Genomic DNA, 20,518 nt, shown 5'->3' on the forward strand with positions numbered 1-20,518 from the left:
CCTGCGCGGGGGGTGAACGGCTATGGGGCCAGTGGGGCCGCTGCCACCAGACTTTCCTGCAGGAAATGAATCTTATTTCAGTCCTTAGAGAGAAGTGATCTCTTCACAGATGTTTTCTCAAGTCCCTCCCTTAAATGTGTCCTCGTGATCGTAATGCTTTCCGAGTTCAGACGGTTCGCACTTAGCAAACCGTGTGCCAGCCCTGACCCAATGACGGGAGCTTCGGAAGGCAGCGTTCGGCGGATGGTGACAGGCAGCAGAAACCGGCACAGAACAGTGACTTCGGCTGTCGAGAGCCAGGACCCAACCTCACGGGTCCCTACCACCTCTCCCGCATGTCCCACGTGTCCCCTGGAAGGTCTTGCAGTGGGGAACGCGTTCCTCCCAAGCAGCCCGAACTGGACTAGGCTGCCTTTGTCACCTTGTATCCTTGTTCATCGACACGGAGTTTTCTTCTAGATGCATCTAACTGAGATAACCTCACACTCTTCTCAGCCAGCCGGCTAGCTCAGAAGTGAGCCCGCTTTTCTCCCCAAGCACCTGCCTCCGGCTACCAATGAGCTCGTTAACCCGTGTGCTTCTGACTCACAGAAGCACATTAGGTTTTTTCGGGGTGGGGGGCGTGGGAGGGAGAGAGAGACAGTGTGAGCTGTAAGCAGGCTCCACACTCAGCGCAGAGCCCGATGTGGGGCTCGATCCCACAACCCTGGGATTGTGACCTGAGCCACCCAGGTGCCCCAAAGCACATTAAGTTTTAATTCTTACACGTTCGCTCATTTGTTCCTTCAAAATCCTGTACTTGCCGATTGTTAGCACTTTTCAGTTTGTTCGCAGGGAAATAACTTTGTGATGATGAGAGGGAAAATTATCTGTAAAATACCGGAATACTTTTTCTCCTGTAACATAGTCTTTGTTTAAACAATATAGCACAACATTTTAAAAACTTTTTTTTTTTTTTTTTTTTTTTTTTTTTAACTAAGGCACATGACGTATAGAAAGGTTGAGGTACAAAATGCAAATTTCTGCATAAGACTTTTAAAATAATCGTTTTGGAAAATGAAGGTGAACATCATCTTCCAGAATATTCAGCTTTTAGCTTGTTTTTTCTTTTGGACCAGTTCAACCAGCAACTTGTATCTAGCGATACAGTCTTCCTGCAGGAAGAGAAAAAGAGAAGTGAAACGGTTATTTCCACAGATCAGCGTGAGCGTCGTGGGCTTCAGCCGCGGCCTGTGCGGGGAGGCGGCCTCGTGAGCGTCCGCTCTGCCCACGGCCGGCCTGCAACCGGTTGGACGAGCCCCGCGGCCCGCACACATGGGCCCACGAGCACACGCCAGGGCCCCCGCCGGCCGGGGCCCACGTGCTGCCGGGTGCCCCCGGGCCAGTGGCAGTCCTGTGAGGTGCAGCGTGGGCCGCTGGCGTGAGGGGCCCGTGCTGCTGCGTGTGAGGCACACCACGGGCATCACGATGATGCCTCTCAACTCGCTAACGATAACGAGCAGCTTTCACATTTCCCTGTCATCGCGCGTCCCGTCAGAGCAAGCGGACAACTTGAGGCCGGCCGGCCGGCCGCCCTGTTATTCCATCTGGGTTTGCCTCTCCTTAAGGGGCCGTGGGGACCCTCCCGTGGTGGCCGCGTCAGCCCAGCCCCCAGGACCGTGGCGGGGAGTGTGCCGCCCAGATCCTGCCCGTGGCCGTGGCCGCTGGGGGTGAGGCCCCTAGTGGGGCCTAGAGCAGAGGCGGGCGGTGCTGGGGGGCCTCACGCTCTCCTGTCCATCATGAGGTACTTTCCAGAGTCCGTTCCCGTTTCTGGCCAAGAGATACTCCCCTCCGAGGCGTTGGAAGCCTTCACTAACTTAAGGTCTAGGGCAACATGATCGCTGCTCCCTGGCAGATGCTTCTATCAGCCGGGGACACAGAGTGGGTGCTCATGCTCTTCCTAGGGTTCTAGCTCAGGAGTGGTATGAGGGATGCTTCTAGAAGTGCCTCTCTGGATCCCCAACGATCACGCGCATGGGGTCAGTCTTTAAAATACCAGCCTTTTCTTAATAGCTGTGCTGCCCACCGGTGAGGCCCCGGGCATGATGCGGGGACTTCACTGGGGACCACGGCGACCCAGAGCGCTGAGCCGCAGGCCTCAGGCAAAGTCCCCTCCTTCAGGCCCAGCATCGCCAGCGGCTTGCGGGCCACGTATAGGGACTCGCTCCCTAGCAGACGAGTCGCAGGCCACCTCTCCGGGAACTGGTTCCAATGTCAAGGCTTAAGGGGAACACTTGCGGGACAATAAAAGGGCTGCTCGTGTCCGGTTCAAACGGGAGGGTTTCCAAACCCTGAGGCAGTGAGTTTCTGAATGTTCTATCCTTAGGAATCCACGGTTCCAGCTCCTTCATTTTAAGCCAATGTCAATTCATCACGCATGTAGATGCCTGTGTCCTGACAGATGCTAGGGAAATTCAGGGAAAATAATTACTTCTGGCAAACCAGTTGGAGAGGCTGGGAGAATCTGTGTTTCTCAAATAGATCAACTGCTAATGGTTTATTTTTCTCCCCGGGAATTCTCAACTTCATCATTTTAAAGTAGGTGATAGATAACTAGACCTGTACACACGGGGACATTTATGGCCACAAGCTAGATTTTCCAACATAGAATTTCAATTAAAAAAAAATAAGAATGTAAATGAACATCAATGTGCCCAGAGGCTACTGAGTGACAGGCACAGGAGGCAGAAGAGACTCGTTCTTCTGATTTCTCCGCGTTCATTGGTGCCTCAGATTGAGAGTATAGCGAGGAGGGAAGAAACTCGGGAGATGGTGTGTGTTTCGAGAAAGGCCCGAGTGGGAAAGCTCACACCGTGAGCCCCGCAGCATGAACTGGCAGACGGAAGGCAAAGGCTGGGGTGAGCGCTGGCTCTCTGTGGGGCACCCCGTCTGCCCGCTTAGCTGGGAACTACCTGTGGGGGTTTGTAAGCAGATACCGAGAGCCGAAAACAGGGAGAAGACTTAAAGTACAAACAGTCAAGGCTGCAGGGTGGGTTGAATCCTAAATGTCATCCCTTCCCCGGGCCCCCACCCCCGCCGCCAGGGCCTCGCCAGTCTGGTGCAGCTGCTGAGTCCAGAGTGATGTGCACTGTGGACCCGATGACCAGCATGACACAGGCCGCCACACGCTCGCCCTGGGGTAAAGGCTCCTTGCAGAGCTGGAGGGAGACCTCCCCCGACTCTGGTTCAAGGGAGCCTCCGCCCGAGGGAGGGCCTGCCGGCCGCCAGGGCTGCTCCCGCTGCCCCAGTGATGAGGGTGCGGCCCAGCCACCCCCGTGCTCCTCTCAAACTGCCAGACTGGGGCGAATGCTCCAGAAGGTTGGCGGGCTTGTTGTGGGTGAAATTTATCCTCTATGCATGGAATTTTCTGAGGAAAACCAACCGGTCTGTATGGTCTCCTTAGAATCTTGACCTCATTCATACACACTAATCAATCCGGTGCACAGACTGAACCTGCTCTTAGAAGTGCACCGGACGGTCACGCAGACAGCGGTCGCTAGAGGGGTGTGCGTAAGGTGGGGAATTAGGTGCAGCTGGCCGCGCAGGTCTCGTTCTTCCCCCACCTCACCCACCTTACTCTTAGACGGGACACATTTGGCTATTTTGTCCCAGCGGTCCGAAGATCCCTTTGGGTACTGCTGTAATGCTAATTCCAGAAGCTTCTGTTGACTCTGAGTCCATGGCTCCTCGGCAGCACGAGTTCTCTCTTTCTTCTGGCTCTCCTCATCACTGGATTCGTTTTGTTCTGAAATATCGAAGTCCTTCTGCCTCTTTCCTCTGAACTTCTCCTCGGGCTCCGCCCTCTTTGCCGCCTCCGGCGGCCTGGCCGGCCTCCGCCTCCGTGGCCGGCTTTCCGGAAGCACCGCCTCCTGCTCGTCGTCATCTTCCTCCTCCTGCTCGTCCTCCTTGTCTTCCTCCCCGGCCTGCCGTGCATCTTCTCGCTGGGTGATGATGTCATCTGGCAAGGCCGTGGCGGCCTTGGTGGGCCGGGGATTCTGGGCTGTTGACTTGAGTTCGGAGAGTCTGACCATTCCTGTGAGGAAGGACACACTTTATCACACAGATGGAATGGCAAGGTCAGTGCAGGTGACAAGAGTAACAGCAGCTGTCACCAACACAGCAGCGTGGTAGGCGCTGTGCACCTACGATTCTGCTTAATTTTCACGCTATTCTAGAAAGATAGGTGTCATTATCCTAATTCTACGGATGGCAAAAATCAGTCTCAGAGAGCAGCAGAGGTGGGATTTGAACCCAGTTCTGTCTGATTCCTTGTCCTTTGTCCTTTCCAACGCTCTGAGGGACTGAGGGCCACGTACAGAATCAGGTTGTGGCCAAAGAATGCAAAGTGGCTCTTGGACACTTTTTAGATAAGGAAGGATGTTCTTTACGATCCGGAACTGGGGCGACTCATTCCATTAGCGGAGCTAAAATGGATCTGTCTAAACTCGCGCTGTGCTCACACCATTGTAGGCGAGCCACCGACGCGGTGGGACGTGCTGTCTGCTCCAAGCTGCTTCCAGTGCCACTGTGCCACCACGTTGGCCAGTAAAGAGCAAATGGACTGGCTCTCAGGCGCCATCTCAGGGATGCCCCTGAATGTTCAACCATACGTCTCCTGTTCTGGTCACTTTTTACCCCCCCCCCCCCCCCAATGCTCTAGTAAGTTCCCTATCTGTGCCACAGTCTACACCACACTGCCTTTTCCAGAACACACAGAGTGTCTTGCAGGAAGGCCTTTTCACATGGCCTCTCACTGCCCATTTTAGCCTCCGTGCCAACAAAGAATTGTGTTCGCAGAACAGGAATCTGGAAATGCCTTCTTTCCTGAAGCCGGCAGAGCCCCACATTGAATCCCTGCTGGGGACGGCTTTTTGAGATCTCCGGGTTTGCTCACCTGCATTGCTGTCTTTGGGACTTGTATTTAAATTAAGTTAGAAGGTTTTAGGAAGTATTCTCTTCCTGGTTCCAAGCAAACAGTATGGAGACTCTAGCAAAATTCCAGTTAGTCTTGGAGGAAACATATTTTGAGAAATGTGGGTTCTTGGGAAAGCTGCTGCTCTATTCGGAAAGATGGCTCTGTGTGTGTGGTGCTGGCAGTGTGGACCGCGTGGGCGAGCCGTGCACCGCGCGTTTGTGTGGCGTCCAGAGAGTTCCCCCCCTGCGTGCCCCTCCCCCAGTACTAGCAAAGAACTAGGTTTTTAGGGTTTTTAAACTTATCAGGTCCATCTTAGCACCCACCCTTACGAAAAGGGATTTATGTGGGAGAAGTCACTTTAGCTCAGTGGGGCGAAGGGGGCACTGACTCACCTGGGGAGCAGGTAACTGAATCCTTCAGTTGCTTGGCTTTGGTTGTCACCTGTTCCAAAATATAAAGGCAACGAAGTCTTACTTTCCACATGTCTCTTGTAGGTCAAGTGACCTATTTCACGTAAGGTCCGTGTGAATGAACCGGGTTTACTGAATCTTCGGCCTAGAAGGACCCTTGTTCATCCATCCACTCATTTAGTTAAGCAACAAGGAAACTTTCGTTTGACTATCATAAACGGTGGAGAAATTCAACTAATGTTTTAACATAAAAGTCTATCTTTTCTTTGCATTCAAGAAACCACAAGAGCATAGTAGGCTAACACTAGAGTAGGAAGAAGAAAATACTTCCTAACACAAGACCCACGAGACGTACGTACATGAGTGAGGGGCCACAGAAATAGTTTCCTTCGGTCGCTGTTACTTCTTTGTTCTCTGTATAAATGGTATCACGTCATTTGTCTCGTTCTATACCTTGCTTTTCATTTAACAATGTCTTGGAGATCCACATATAGATTTCTTTTTAAATTGATATAAAATTTACATACAATTCAATATACAGATTTTAAATGTACAATTCAATGGGTTTTGACCCCCCAAAAAAGGACCTATATAACCATTCTAATTCTAATCAAATTATAGAACGTTCCTGTTATCCCAGAAAGTTCTCTTCTGCCCTTAAGTTAATCTCTACTCTGCCACTGACAACACTGTTCTGATTTCTTAAAATACAGGATGAAAATTAATTAAAAAAATTAAAAATGGTTGATTGCCCAATGAATTTTCAATCAAGCCATCCTTTCCCCACTTATTCGAAATGTTAACTTTAGGGGCGCCTGGGTGGTTCAGTTGATTAAGCATCTGACGTTGGCTCAGGTCATGATCTAGCGGTTTGTGAGTTCGAGCCCCGTGTTGAGCTCTGTGCTGACAGCTCAGAGCCTGGAACCTGCTTCGGATTCTGTGTTTCCCTCTCTCTCTGCCCCTCCCCTGCTCACGCTCTGTCTCTCAAAATAATAAATGAGCATTAAAAAAATTAAAAGGAAATGTTAACTTTATTAAAATTAGTGCCACTGTATACGTGAACTATTTTTCTACACTTTGTATTCTATCCCATTAATGCATGCATATTCTTGAATCAATGTTTCGCTGCTTTAATGAGATTTGAAAATAAAACCTCAGAAAGCCTGATTGCTAAGAACTCAGGTAGACTCATCTTGGTCCCACCTCTTCTTAGCTGGGTGATCTTAAGCAATTTCCAATCCTTTCTCTGTGTCAAGAATTACCCTCTGTAGTATGTGGATAATGCTAGTAATACCATTTGCCTATTAGGTTTTAAATTTGAAATAAGCTCTTAGCAGGATACCAAGCAGATATTCAAGTCTCAGTAAATACTACCTATTATAATTGACATGGGTCATTTGTTTTTCATTCATACAAAGGACAGAATTAGAGAAAATATTTAAAGCCACTTAGAAACACTCTTCAATTTTATTCCCTACCTTCCTCTCTTTCCAGATGACCTTGTTTCTTATTTAACGTGAGAAAAAAGGAAGTTCTCCAACATGAGCCTCCTTGCCTTCCAACTTTAACTCAAAATTCTGATTACATCACTTTATATCCTTCCTATCTTTTATCCCAAATCAAAGAAATTATCTTCCTTCCTCTTGAATTTTCCCAGAACTATGCTCCATCTATTAATTTCCTTTGCATTCTTTCTTTTTTTCTTTTTCTTTTTTTAACGTTTATTTACTTTTGAGAGAGAGGGAGAGACAGAGTGTGAGCGAGCGGAGGGAAGGGCAGAGAGAGACACACACAGAATCGGAAGCAGGCTCCAGGCTCTGAGCTGTCAGCACACAGCCTGACGCGGGGCTCAAACTCACGAACTGGGAGACCATGACCTGGGCTGAAGTTGGACGGTCACCGACTGAGCCACCACGGCGCCCCTAATTTCCTTTGCTTTCCTCTTCACCTTCTCCCTGTCAGCTGTGTCCCATGATTCTTCATGCTGAGCTCAAGTGGCCTCCACTCCAGAAGGTGATCTTCCCTTAAGCTGTCTTTTCTACTCCTTTTGGCTTTCTCTTTCTCTGAATGTTCCTTCACTGCCCATCCCACCCCCCACCCCATATAATGCTCCTCAACATTCCATCCTTGCCATTCATATGTTCTTTCCATTTTCTCCGTTGGTATCTCATGCCACTGGTTCAGTAACACTTTTGAAAAGGAATGATTAACCTGTATGTCTAGTCCTGACCTCTTCCTTGGAGGGGCAGTATAACAGAATTGACCACATAGCAACAATGGGCCATCAGATAGAAAGGGCCTTCGTCCACATAGCAATAAGCTTTCTTTGTACCAAGCATTGTTCTAAGATATGTGTCTGTACAAGTATTCCTCACAGCAGCCATAGTAGGTAGGTATGTAATATTACCCCCATTGTACAGAATCCGAGGCTCACAGGGCATAGAGAACATACGCAAGATTAAAAGGCTAATGGGTAGCTGAACACAGACAAGTTGGGTTCTGAAATCTTGTCTCTCAGTCCCTGTAACATGCTGCCTTTGGAATCCAAATCTCTTGTTGTATAGATGAGGACATGGGCGATGCTCTCCTTCCGCTCTGCTACGTGACTGCCCTCTTTAACTGCCACTGAATCTCTTCTTTAGCGATCTCCTAGTTCCTCAAACCAAACTAACCGACTTGTCTGCTTTTGCTTCCTTTTCTTGATAGAACTGTCATCCCAGTCACCCAGGCTCACGACCCGAGTCCAGTTGTGGACCTTTGCCTCCCGCCCCCGCCAGCTGCTACACTCTCCACGATGTCAACCCCGTCTGTTCCCTGCTCACAAATCACACCTCCTCTCTTAGTTCTTCATTCTCCTGTGGCTGGATGAATGTAACAGCCTTCTAACTGGACTCCTACTTACTAATAATTTTTATAGATTAATACCCCTAAAGCAGAGTTCTGATCAGATTCCTTTCATGGCGCATCACTGATTATATAATGTTTAATTCTTTTTTTTTTTAATTTTTTTTTAACGTTTTATTTATTTTTGAGACAGGGGGAGACAGAGCATGAACAGGGGAGGGTCAGAGAGAGGGAGTCACAGAGTCTGAAACAGGCTCCAGGCTCCGAGCTGTCAGCACAGAGCCCGACGCGGGGCTCGAACTCATGGACTGTGAGATCATGACCTGAGCTGAAGTCGGCCGCTTAACTGACTGAGCCACCCAGGCGCCATATAATGTTTAATTCTTAACCTGACATGCAAAGAGATCCACAATTTGTGGTCTGTTCTCTTTCCTGTGGTAGCTTTCCTTTGAGCAGAACTGAATAATTAATGCTCCCCCAGACAGAAATTTCCCTACCCTGTACTTTTTGCCATCCTTAACATTGCCTGAAACGATTTTCCTTTCTTCATCAACCCTCCCCTTAAATATCTATCTCTCTAGAGCCAAACCATCCTTCAAGGTACTCTCAGGTGTAACTTTCTTCTTGAAGACTTCCTGGTGTTCACTACCAGGGTGACCAACTCTGGTGACAATCCTTCTCTCTCAATTTCTATTGTGTTTTTTAAAGATTTAATTATCTTTTTCTCTTTTGTCACATAGTTCTATGAAATTTATTTATTAAACTTATTTGAGAGAGAGAGAGAGAGAGAGAGACAGAGAGAGAGAGAGAGAGAGAGAGAGAGAGAGAGAGAGAGAGAATGAATGAGTTCGAGCAGGGGAGGGGCAGAGAGAGAGGGAGAGAGAGTCCCAAGCAGGCTTCACATCCTCAGCATGGAGCCCATTGTGGGGCTAGATCTCACGAACCTGCGAGATCATGACCTGAGCTGAAATCAAGAGTCAGACGCTTGACTGAGCTACTGAGGCACCCTAAACACACTTAGAGGTTCAAGTAACTACCGTCACATCTAAGATGTGAGATAATTCTTTTTTTTCTTGGACTTGTTTTCTTATTTAACAAAACATTTTGGAGATTATTACAGAATAGTACACAAAGATCTCCTTTGTCTTTTTTTTTTTTTTTAAATAGCTTAACTGAAATGTAATTCACATACCATACAATTCACCCACTTGAAGTGACAATTCAGTGGTTTTAGTATATTGGTATGTATAATCATCATCATGGCCAACATCAGAACATTTTCATCACATCAGAAAGAAACGCAGTACCCTGTAGGTATCGTCCTCCGTTCTCCCCCTCCTACCCCGTCACTCAGCAAACAATAAACAACCATAAATCTACGTTCTGTCTCCATAGATGTTCCTGTTCTGGACTTTCATATGGATGGAATCATATCATGTGTGGATTTTTTTGTGGCTGGCTTCTTTCCCTTAGGGTAATGTTTTCCAGGTTCATCCACGTTGTAGTATATATGAGTACTTCATTCCTTTTTGCTGAATAATATTCCACTGTATGAATATACCACATTTTGTTTATCCATTCATCATTTGATAAACATTTGTGTTGTTTTAGTCTTTCCGGCTATTATGAATAATGCTGCTGTAAACATTTGTGGATATGTTTTTGTTTGGGCAAACTGTTTTCATTTATCTTGGGTATATACCTAGGAGTGGAACTGTGGAGACATATGGTAATTCTATGTTTAACTTTTTGAGGAGCTGCCATACTGTTTTCCAATATGGCTGTACCATTTTATATTTACACCAGCAGTGTATGACGCTTCTGATTTCTCTACATCTTGGCAAACATTTGTTATTATCCAACTTTTTGATTCTAGCCATCTTAGTGCGTGTGAAGTAGTATCTTGTGCTTTTGATTTGCATTTCCCTAATGACTAATGATATTGAGCATTTTTTCATTGGCCGTTTTTATAACTTCTTTGGAGAAATGTCTATTCAGATCCTTTCTCCACTTTTTTAAAAATTTGGGTGATTTCGCTTATTATTTAGTTGTAAAGAGCTCTTTATATATTTTGGATAAAAGCCCTTTATCAGATAAATGATTTGCAAATATTTTCTCCCATTCTGTGGGTTATCTTTTTACTTTCTTAATGGTGTCCTGTGAAGCATGGAGTTTTTAATTCTGATGAGGTTCAATTATAGTTTTATAATTTTATAGTTTTTAATTATAGTTTTAGCTCTTATATTTACGGTAATATTGCTATCTTGACAATTAAGGCTTCTGATCCATGGACAGGGGATATTTTTCCACTTCTTTTGAACCTCAATTTCTTTCAACAGTGTTTTGTCATTTTCAGAGTTTGTACTTCTTTTGTTAAATTAATACCTAAGTACTTTATTCTTTGTGATGCTATTTATGAATGAAATTATTTTATTAATTTAATTTTCAGGTTGTTCACCGCAGGTTTATAAAAATAAAACTGAGGGGCGCCTGGGTGGCTCAGTCGGTTAAGCGGCCGACTTCGGCTCAGGTCATGATCTTGCAGTCTGTGAGTTCGAGCCCCGCGTCGGGCTCTGTGCTGACAGCTCAGAGCCTGGAGCCTGTTTCAGATTCTGTGTCTCCCTCTCTCTGACCCTCCCCTGTTCATGCTCTGTCTCTCCCTGTCTCAAAAATAAATAAAACGTTTAAAAAATAAATAAATAAAACTGATTTTTGCATATTGATATGTATCCTCCAATCTTTACTGAAGTCATTAGTTCCAATAGTTTTTTTTTAGTGAATTCCTTAGGATTTTGTATATATAAAATCATGTCATCGGCAGACAGGGACACTTTACTTCCTTTTCAATCTTATTTTTTTTTTCTGCCTGACTTCCTTGACTAGACCTGTAGTTCAATGTTGAAAAAAGTGGTGAGAGCGGTCACCCTTGTCTTCTTTCTTATCAGGAAAACATCCCCTCTTACACCAGTAAGCTGATGTTAACTGTGGGTTTTAGTAGACACTCTCAGGTCGAGGTATTCTCTTTTATTCCTAATTTGGTGAGTGTTTTTATCATGCAAGGGTGCTGGCTTTTGTCATATGCTTCTATTGAGATGATTTGTGCTATTTGCTTTTTTATTCTATTGATACCATGTCTTTAATAGTTGATTTTCAGCTGTTGAATCACCTTTGCATTTCCTGAGTTAAACCCTACTTGATCACGGTATCAAATTATTTTTATAAGTTGCTGAATTTAGTTTGCTGTATTTTGTCTAGGATTTTTGCATTCATACTCATAAAAAAATTCGTCTACAGTTTTCTTGTAATTTTCTGGTTTGGTATAAGGCTAATAGTGGCTTCATAAAATGAGTTGGGAAGTATTCACTCTCTTCTATATATATATTTTTTTAATGTCTATTTTTGAGAGAGAGAGAGAGAGAGAGAGAGAGAGAGTGAGAGAGAGCGAGAGCACACGCGCACTGGTAGGAGAGGGGCACGGAGAGAGGGAGACACAGAATCTGAAGCAGGCTCCAGGCTCTGAGCTGTCAGCACAGAGCTCAACACAGGGCTCAAAATCATGACCTGAGTTGAAGTCAGAGGCTCAACCAACTGAGCCACTCAGGTGCCTCCACTCTCTTCTATTTTTAGAAAATTTTGTAAAGTACTAGTATTCTTTAAATTGGTAGAATTCAGTGGTGAAGCCATCTGGATCTGGGCTTTTCTTTGTAGGTAGGTATTTTAAGTACTTGTTCACTTTCTACACTTGTTATAATTTCAATTGTCTATTTCTTCTTGATTCAGTTTTAATAGTTTGTCTTTCTAGGAATTTGTCCATTTCATCAATATCTATTAGAAAAATAGATATCTGGGGCACCTGGGTAGCTCAGTCAGTTAAGCACCTGACTCTTGATTTCTGCTCAGGTCATGATCTCACAGTTTGTGAGTTCCAGCCCCACATCGGGCTCTGAGCTGACAGTGCGGATCCTGCTTGAGATTCTCTCTCTCTCTGCCCCTCTCCTGCTCATGCCCGCTCTCTTTCAAAATAAGTAAGTAAAAAAGCATTAAAAAATAGGTATATAATTTCTTGGCATATACTTGTTCCTGGTATAGTATTCCTTTACAAAGCCCTTTTTATTTCTATAAAGTTGGTAGTAATGTCCTTTTTCTCATTTCTGATTGATTCTAGCAGTTTGAGTCCTTTCTTCCCCTGTTGGTCAATCTAGCTAAATGTCAATTTTATTGCTATTTTCAAAGCATCAACTTTGAATTCACTGATTTTTCTCTATTGATTCTCTAGTCTCTAATTTCTGCTCTACTGGTTATTTCCTTTCCTCTGCTTGTTTTAAGTGTAGTTTGTTATTTTTCCAGTGCCTTAAGGTAGAAGGGTAGATTTGGGATCTTTCTTCTTTCTTAATAAAGGCATTTAAAGCTATAAACTTCCCTCTGTGCACTGCATTAGCTGCATTCCCTAAGTTTTGGTGCATTAGGTCTTCATTTTCATTCATGTTTAAGAATTTTGATTCCCCTTGTAATTTCTTCTTTGACTCATTGGTTATTTAGGAGTCTGCTGTTTAATTTTGTCATATTTGTTGATGTTCCCACTGCCCCCCCCCCCCCCCCCCGTTAACTTATTTCTAATTTCATTCCTTTGGAATCAGAAAACATATTTTACATTATTTCCATCCTTTGAAACTCACTGAGGTTTGTTTGACCTGGCATACAGCCTGTCCTAGAAAATGTTTTATGCATCCTTGAGAAGAACATATATTCTCTTGCTGAATAAAGTGTTCTAGAGATATCTTTTAGGTCTAGTTGGTTTGTTGTATTGTTCAAATCTTCATTGTTGATCTTCTCTCTAGTTCTACTCACTATTGAAAGTGGGGGTATTAAAGCTTCCAATCATTGGATTGTCTCTTTTCCTTCCTCCCTCCCTTTCCTTGTCTCCCTTTCGTTTTTTGTTATTTTTAGGTAATCTCTACACCCAACATGGAGCTCGAACTCATGGCCCGAGATCAAGAGTTGTACACTTTTGTGACCGAGCCAGCCAGGCACCCCCATGGCTCATATTTGTTGAAAACTGAACGTTTAGATAATATGTGGCAGCATTTCTGGTTACTGGTCTTCCCTTGCTCTACTCCCCACCCCCTCGATTACACTTGTTGTTATTTGCATGTTTGTTCATTGGATGGCTCGATTATTTTAGTGAAGTCTATGCCCCTCTGTCCCCTGTGTTAAGCCTCTGATGTTGTTCCTCAGGGAGGTGCAGGTATGGACAGGCCCAGTAATTCTGGATGATAGTGGTATTTGTAGGACTCTTCTTTTTACCTGACCACACCGAGCTGTTAAAAACCACTAATTGCTGACAGATGCTCTACTGTTTACAAGATGCCCTGGTGCATAAATTGCTCTACAAACAAGTGAAATCAAATTGTGGCTCCTCTGAAGGAAAGTTTCTGAGGTCAGTGTTTCATATTTGTTTTGACCTCAGGAGGGCTCCTCCAAGAGAATGTATTCATGAGTGGGTTTGAGCATACATGGTTAGTTACTCCTTGTGCTGAGAGAATTCTGAATACAGTATATATCAAAATCTGGCCTGTCTACCACAGAAAACAAATAGCTGCTATAATCTGAGTCCTTTAAATCCTTAGCATCTAACAACGAAACTAATGGGATGTCACCACAGTTATCTTTGAACCATATTTTTCTCCCACTTAAAAGGCAACTTAGAACTTATTAGAAAAAAGCAAAGCACAACTGTGACTTTTCCAGTTCTATGTGGTAAAGGAGTTCCTTTAATATTCTAGCCTCTTTGTCAAGTTCACATTTCCTGGTGTCACTAAACAGTTGTATGACAATGATTACATCAATGATCCCCTTTTCTTGAGAATTTCTCTTCATTGGCCTTTGTCTCAGGAGAAAACATGTATATGGCAATAATCACAAAATAATTGTTTTGGGGGCAAGTGTGGAATCCTCAGCATATTATTTACGATTCTAAGCAGATAAAGATGTTTCTAAACAAGTGATGGTCTAATATAAAGCTTAAAGGCCAGGATGTCCCTGAGTATGATAGTAGGTCACCTCAGGAAAGTCAGATTATCTTTCAGTGACCATGGTCATCGCTAAATCCAATTTTCCCCTATGGATCTAGATGACTTCAATTCCATGGATGTCAATTTACTGTTTTGTTTAGGTACAGTTGACAAAACTGTACTAAAATTGTAAGATGTTTACAGTGCACATGATAATTTTGTATTTATATCCACCGTGAAAAAATTTCCCCCACTGAGTTAATTAACCATATTCATCACCTCATGTATTGACTTATTTTTGGTGAGAACATTTAAGTTCTACTCTCTTAGCAAGTTCTAATTATATACCACAGTGTTGTCAACTATAGTCACCATGTTATACATGAGATCCTCAGACCCTATTCAGCTTAGAATTGAAAGTTTTTATCCTTTTACCATCCTCTCCCTATTTTCCCCACCCTCTAGCCCCTGGCAACTACTTTTCTATGATTTGTTTCTATGAGTTTGACTATTTTTTTGGCTAGATCATATTCCTGTGTGTGCGTGTGTCTTTATGTATTTGTATGTGTATATACACACATATATATAAAATCACATTTTCATTATCTATTCATCTGAAAGACACTTAGGTTGTTTCTGTACCTTGGCTAATTGTGAATATTGCTGCTATGAACATGGAATATGGTTATCTCATCGAGATCATGATTTACATTCTTTGGATAGACAGCCAGAAGTGGGACCGCCGAATCATATGGTAGTTCTATTTTTTTAAAAAAATATCCAGGTGACTTTTTGTAATGTTTATTTGTTTCTTATGTGGGGGCAGAGAAACGAAGAAAAAGAGAATGCCAAGTAGGCTCCGTGCTGTCAGCACAGAGCCCAACACAGGGCTCAAACTCATAAACCCTGAGGTCATGACCTGAGTCGAAATCAAGAGTGGAGTGCTTGACCAACTGAGCTGCCCAGTGACCTTGGTAATTCTATTTTTAATTTTTTGAGGAACGTACTAGTTTATGTTTCCACCAACAGTGTACAAGTGTCCTCATTTCTCCACATCTTCACCAGCATTATCTCTCTTTTTTTTTTTTTTTGCTCTTGCATTATAGGAGTTCCTTATATATTTAAATATTAATCTCTTATTGGATATGTGGTTTACAGAGTATTTCCTTCAATTCCATAGGTTTCTTTTCCATGTTGTTGATGGTTTTCTTGCTATGCAGGTTTTAGATTTGATGTAGTCCCACTTGTTTACTTTTGCTTTTGTTGCTTTGCTTTTGGTGTCAAATCCAAAAAAATCATCACTAAAATTAATGTCAATGGGATTACCCCCCAGTGTTTTCTTCTAGGAGTTTTAGGGTTTCAGGTCTTCAAGTTCTTAATCCATTTTGAGTTGATTTTTGTGTAGGGGGTCCAATTTCATTCTTTTCCATGTGCTGTCCAGTTTACCAGGCACCATTTATTGAAGGGACTGCCCTTTCTCATTGTATATTCTTTGCCAAAGATTAGTTGACCATATATGTGTGGGTTTCTTTGTAGCCTCTACCCTGTTCCGTTAATCAGTTTGTCTGTTTTTATGCTAGTACCATATTGTTTTGATTACTACAGCTTTGTAATATAGTTTAAAACTGAAAGTGTGATGCCTCCAGCTTTGTTCTTCTCAAAATTATTTTGGCTACTGGTGGTCTTTTGGGGTTCCATACTGATTTTAGGATTGTTTGTTCTATTTCTGTGAAGAATGCCAGTGGAATTTTGATAGGGAGTATATTGGATCTGTAGATTGCTTTGGGTAGTATGGGCATTTTAACAATATTATTTCTTCCAATTCATGAGTACAGAATATATCTCCATTTATTTGTGTCCTCTTTGATTTCTTTCATCAATGTCTTGTAGTTTTCAGCATGCAGGTCTTTTGTCTCCTTTGTTAAATTTATTCCTAGTATTTTACTTTTTTGATGCTATTGTAGATGGAATTGTTTTAAGTTCTCTTTCTGATAGTATGTTGTTCATATACAGATACACAACTGATTTTTGTGTACTGATTTTGTATCGTGAAAATTTACTGAAATAGTTGATTGGTTCTAACCATTTTTTGGTGGGGTCCTCAGGGTCTTCTATATATAATATCATGTTATCTGCAGAGATGACATTGGAGGTGACATGGTCATCACCAAATCTCTCTCTCTCCTTTAGATCTGGATGACTTCAATAGCACATGTGTGTATTTAGTTTTGAATGTTTAGTGTTATTATTCCCCCATATTCCATAATGAAAATTTCAGTTACTCATTCTGCTTTTATATCATGTGCAATTGTAGAAGATGTAGTCTCGTGCTCTCTCTCAAAAATAAACAAACATTAAAAAAATTATACATGTGTTTTAACAGTTACATGGATTGTAGAATTGTAGGAAAATTTGCTTTCCCATGTTCTGATTCCAAGTAGGAAACATTTTATAATCCTTCTTCTTAATATAGCTATGGCTAAATTTATCTTTAAAATTCTTATGAAATAGGGGCTCTACAATCAAATCTGGGACATATGGCATAGGTTGGGATGGATGAAAAAAATCCAAAATAGGTTTTATTCCTTCTAGTGAAAACACTGATGAAAGTAAAAGAAAATTAAAATAGTAAAATGAAAATTATATTCCATAAGGTACAACTAGGATCAGAGGAGTATAAATATGCCACCATGTAACTCTCAATATACAGAAGAATTTTCCAATTTTCTGAGCTATATAAAGTGTATCCTCAATTCCTGGCATCTTCAGATAACTCAGAAAATAAATGATGACTACTAGTGATAATCTCAAATCCTATTTTTCAAATTCTGGCTGATTTGATGACATTTTAAGTATTACTCTAATATTAAAAATTGTGTAACTGAAGTTCATATTTTCATTCAGTTGTATTTAATTTTGGCCAACTCTCTAATATGAACTGAGCACTCATTATAACTGAGAACTACTGTACCTTTCAAGTACAGAGGGCACTCTGTTATCTGAACATTAAATAAACTACCTGAGAATGTTTCCCACTGGTAGAAAGCAGTGTTCATTCTTTTCTTTTATCTTTATTTATTTTTTAGTGTTTATTTTTTAAATATAATTTATTGTCAAGTTGGCTAACATACAGTGTATACAGTGTGCTCTTGGTTTTGAGGGTAGATTCCCCTGATTCATCACTTACACACAACACCCAGTGCTCATTCCAACACTGGCATTGGAAGGAGTGCCCTCCTCAATGCGCATCCCCCCTTCTCCCCTCTACCCTGCTCCCCCCACCCATCCACCCTCAGTTTGGTCCCTGTATTTAAGAGTCTCTTATGGTTTGCCTCCCTCCCTCTCTGTAACTATTTTTTTCCCCTTCCCTTCCCCCATGTTCTTCTGTTCAGTTTCTCAAGTTCCACATACGAGTGAAAACATATGATATCTGTCTTTCTCTGACTGACTTATTTCACTTAGCATAATACCCTCCAGTTCCATCCACGTTGCTGAAAATGGCAGGATTTCATCCTTTCTCATTGCCAAGTAGTATTCATATACACATATATATTCAATATATTCATATTCATATATATGTACATATATACACATATATATACACATTCAAATATATATACGCACATATATATGTATACACAGCACATCTTCTTAATCCATTCATCAGTTGATGGACATTTAGGTTCTTTCCATAATTTGGTTATTGTTGAAAGCGCTGCTGTAAACATTGGGGTACACATGCCCCTACGAATCAGCACTCCTGTATCCTTTGGATAAATTCCTAGTAGTGCTATTGCTGGGTCATAGGGTAGTTCTATTTTTAATTTTTTGAGGAACCTCCACACTGTTTTCCAGAGTGGCTGCACCAGTCTGCATTCCTACCAACGGTGGAGGGTTCCCATTTCTCCACATTCTTGCCAGCATCTGTTGTTTCCTGAATTGTTAATTTTAGCCACTCTGACTAGTGTAAGATAGTATCTCAGTGTGGTTTTGATTTGTATTTCCCTGATGATGAGTGATGCTGAGCATCTTTTCATGTGTCTGTTGGCCATCTGGATGTCTTCTTTGGAAAAGTGTCTGTTCATGTCTTCTGCCCATTTCTTTCCATTTTCAATCCGAAAAACTGAACTGTTTTTCAGGTGTTGAGTTTGGTAAGTTTCCTTATAGATTTTGGATACTAATCCTTTATCCGATATGTCATTTGCAAATACCTTTTCCCATTCTGTTGGTTGCCTTTTAGTTTTGCTGATTGTTTCCTTTGCAGTGCAGAAGCTTTTTATCTTGATGAGGTCCCAATAGTTCATTTTTGCTTTTAATTCCCTTGTCTTTGGGGATGTGTCCAGCAAGAAATTGCTGTGGCTGAGGTCAAAGAAGTTGTTGCCTATTTTCTCCTCTAAGGTTTTGATGGTTTCCTATTTCACATTTAGGTCTTGTATCCATTTTGAGTTTATTTTTGTGTATGGTAAGAAAGTGGTCCAGTTTCATTCTTCTTCATGTTGCTGTCTAGTTTTCCCAGCACCATTTGCTAAAGAGACTGTCTTTTTTCCATTGGGTACTCTTTCCTGCTTTGTCAAAGATTAATTGGCCATACATTTGTGGGTCCAATTCTGGGTTCTCTATTCTATTCCATTGGTCTATGTGTCTGTTTTTGAGCCATACCATACTGTCTTGATGATCACAGTTTTGTAGTTGAGGCTAAAGTCTGGGATTGTGATGGCTCCTGCTTTGTTTTGCTTTTTCAGCATTACTTTGGCTATTTAGGGTCTTTTGTGGTTCCATGCAGATTTTAGGATTTTTCTGTTCTAGCTTTGAGAAGAATGCTGGTGCAATTTTGATTGGGATTGCATTGAATGTATAGATAGCTTTGGGTAGTACTGACACTTTAACAACACTTATTCTTCCAATCCATGAATATAGAATGTTTTTCCATTTCTTTGTGTCTTCTTCAATTTCCTTAATTAGTTTTCAGCATACAGATCTTTTACATCTTTGGTTAGGTTTATTCCTAGGTATTTTATGGTTCTTGGTGCAATTGTAAATGGGATCGAGTTCTTGATTTCTCCTTCTGTTGCTTCATTATTGGTGTATAGAAATGCAACTGATTCTGTACATTGATTTTATATCCTATGACTTTGCTGAACTCATGTATCAGTTCTAGCAGGTTTTTGGTGGAGTCTTTTGGGTTTTCCATGTAGAGTATCATGTCATCTGTGAAAAGTGAAAGGTTGACTTCTTTGCCAATCTGGATGCCTTTTATTTCATTTTGTTGTCTGCTGAGGCTAGGACTTCCAACACTACGTTAAACAACAGTGGTGAGAGTGGACATCCATGTCGTGTTCCTGATTTCAGGGGGAAAGCTCTCAGTTTTTACCCATTGAGGATGATATGAGCTGTGGGCTTTTCATATATGGCTTTTATGATGCTTAGGTATGTTCCTTCTATCCCGACTTTCTTGAGGGTTTTTATTAAGAAAGGATGTTGCATTTTGTCAAATGCTTTTTCTGCATCTATTGACAGGATCATATGGTTCTTATCCTTTCTTTTTTTTTTTTTTTTTTTTTAAACGTTTATTTATTTTTGAGACAGAGAGAGACAGAGCATGAATGGGGGAGGGTCAGAGAGAGGGAGACACAGAATCTGAAACAGGCTCCAGGCTCTGAGCTGTCAGCACGGAGCCCGACGCGGGGCTCAAACTCACGGACCGCGAGATCATGACCTGAGCTGAAGTCGGCCGCTTAACCGACTGAGCCACCCAGGCGCCCCTTATCCTTTCTTTTATCAATGTGGTGTATCACATTGATTTGCAAATATTGAACTAGCCCTGCAGCCCAGGAATGAATCCCACTTGGTCATGGTGAATAATTCTTTTTATATGCTGTTGAATTCAATTTGCTAGTATCTTGTTGAGAATTTGTGCATCCATGTTCATCAGGGATATTGGCCTGCAATTCTCCTTTTTTGTGGGGTCTCTGTCTGGGAGAAAGAGAGAGAAAGAGAGCACGAGCAGGGGAGGGGCAGAGAGAGAAGATGACACAGAATCTGAAGCAGGCTCCAGACTCTGAGCTGTCAGCACGGAGCCTGATATGGGGCTTGAACTTACAAACTATGAGATAATGACCTGAGCTGAAGTCAGATAGTTAACCAACTGAGCCACCCAGGTGCCACTTTTCATTCTTATTATTTCTCCAATGTCTAAATTTTTCTATGTTTTCTCTGGACAGAAAAATATAAGAAATAATAAAAGTGCCCATCTTAACCATTTAAAAAAGAGTGTCTTGTGCTAACTTCCTGATTCGCTT

The 20,518-nt window shown here is 42.4% G+C and overlaps 1 protein-coding gene across 1 annotated transcript in view; it reads right to left on the reverse strand.

Moving 5' to 3' along the window:
- Positions 1-733: 733 nt before the first annotated feature.
- Positions 734-20,518, reverse strand: part of DNAJC1 (DnaJ heat shock protein family (Hsp40) member C1) — a 224,284-nt gene continuing 204,499 nt past the window's right edge. Inside the window, exons 10-12 of the mRNA XM_060659191.3 lie at positions 5,347-5,395; positions 3,612-4,072; positions 734-1,154 (exon numbers count right to left, since the gene is read on the reverse strand). Coding sequence (XP_060515174.3) covers positions 1,086-1,154; positions 3,612-4,072; positions 5,347-5,395 — 579 coding nt within the window. The 3' untranslated portion in view covers positions 734-1,085. The remainder of the gene's footprint in view (positions 1,155-3,611; positions 4,073-5,346; positions 5,396-20,518) is intronic.

The sequence above is a fragment of the Panthera onca genome, chromosome B4 (genome assembly GCF_046562875.1).
Source record: "Panthera onca isolate mPanOnc1 chromosome B4, mPanOnc1 haplotype 2, whole genome shotgun sequence".
Classification (NCBI taxonomy): Eukaryota; Metazoa; Chordata; class Mammalia; order Carnivora; family Felidae; genus Panthera; species Panthera onca.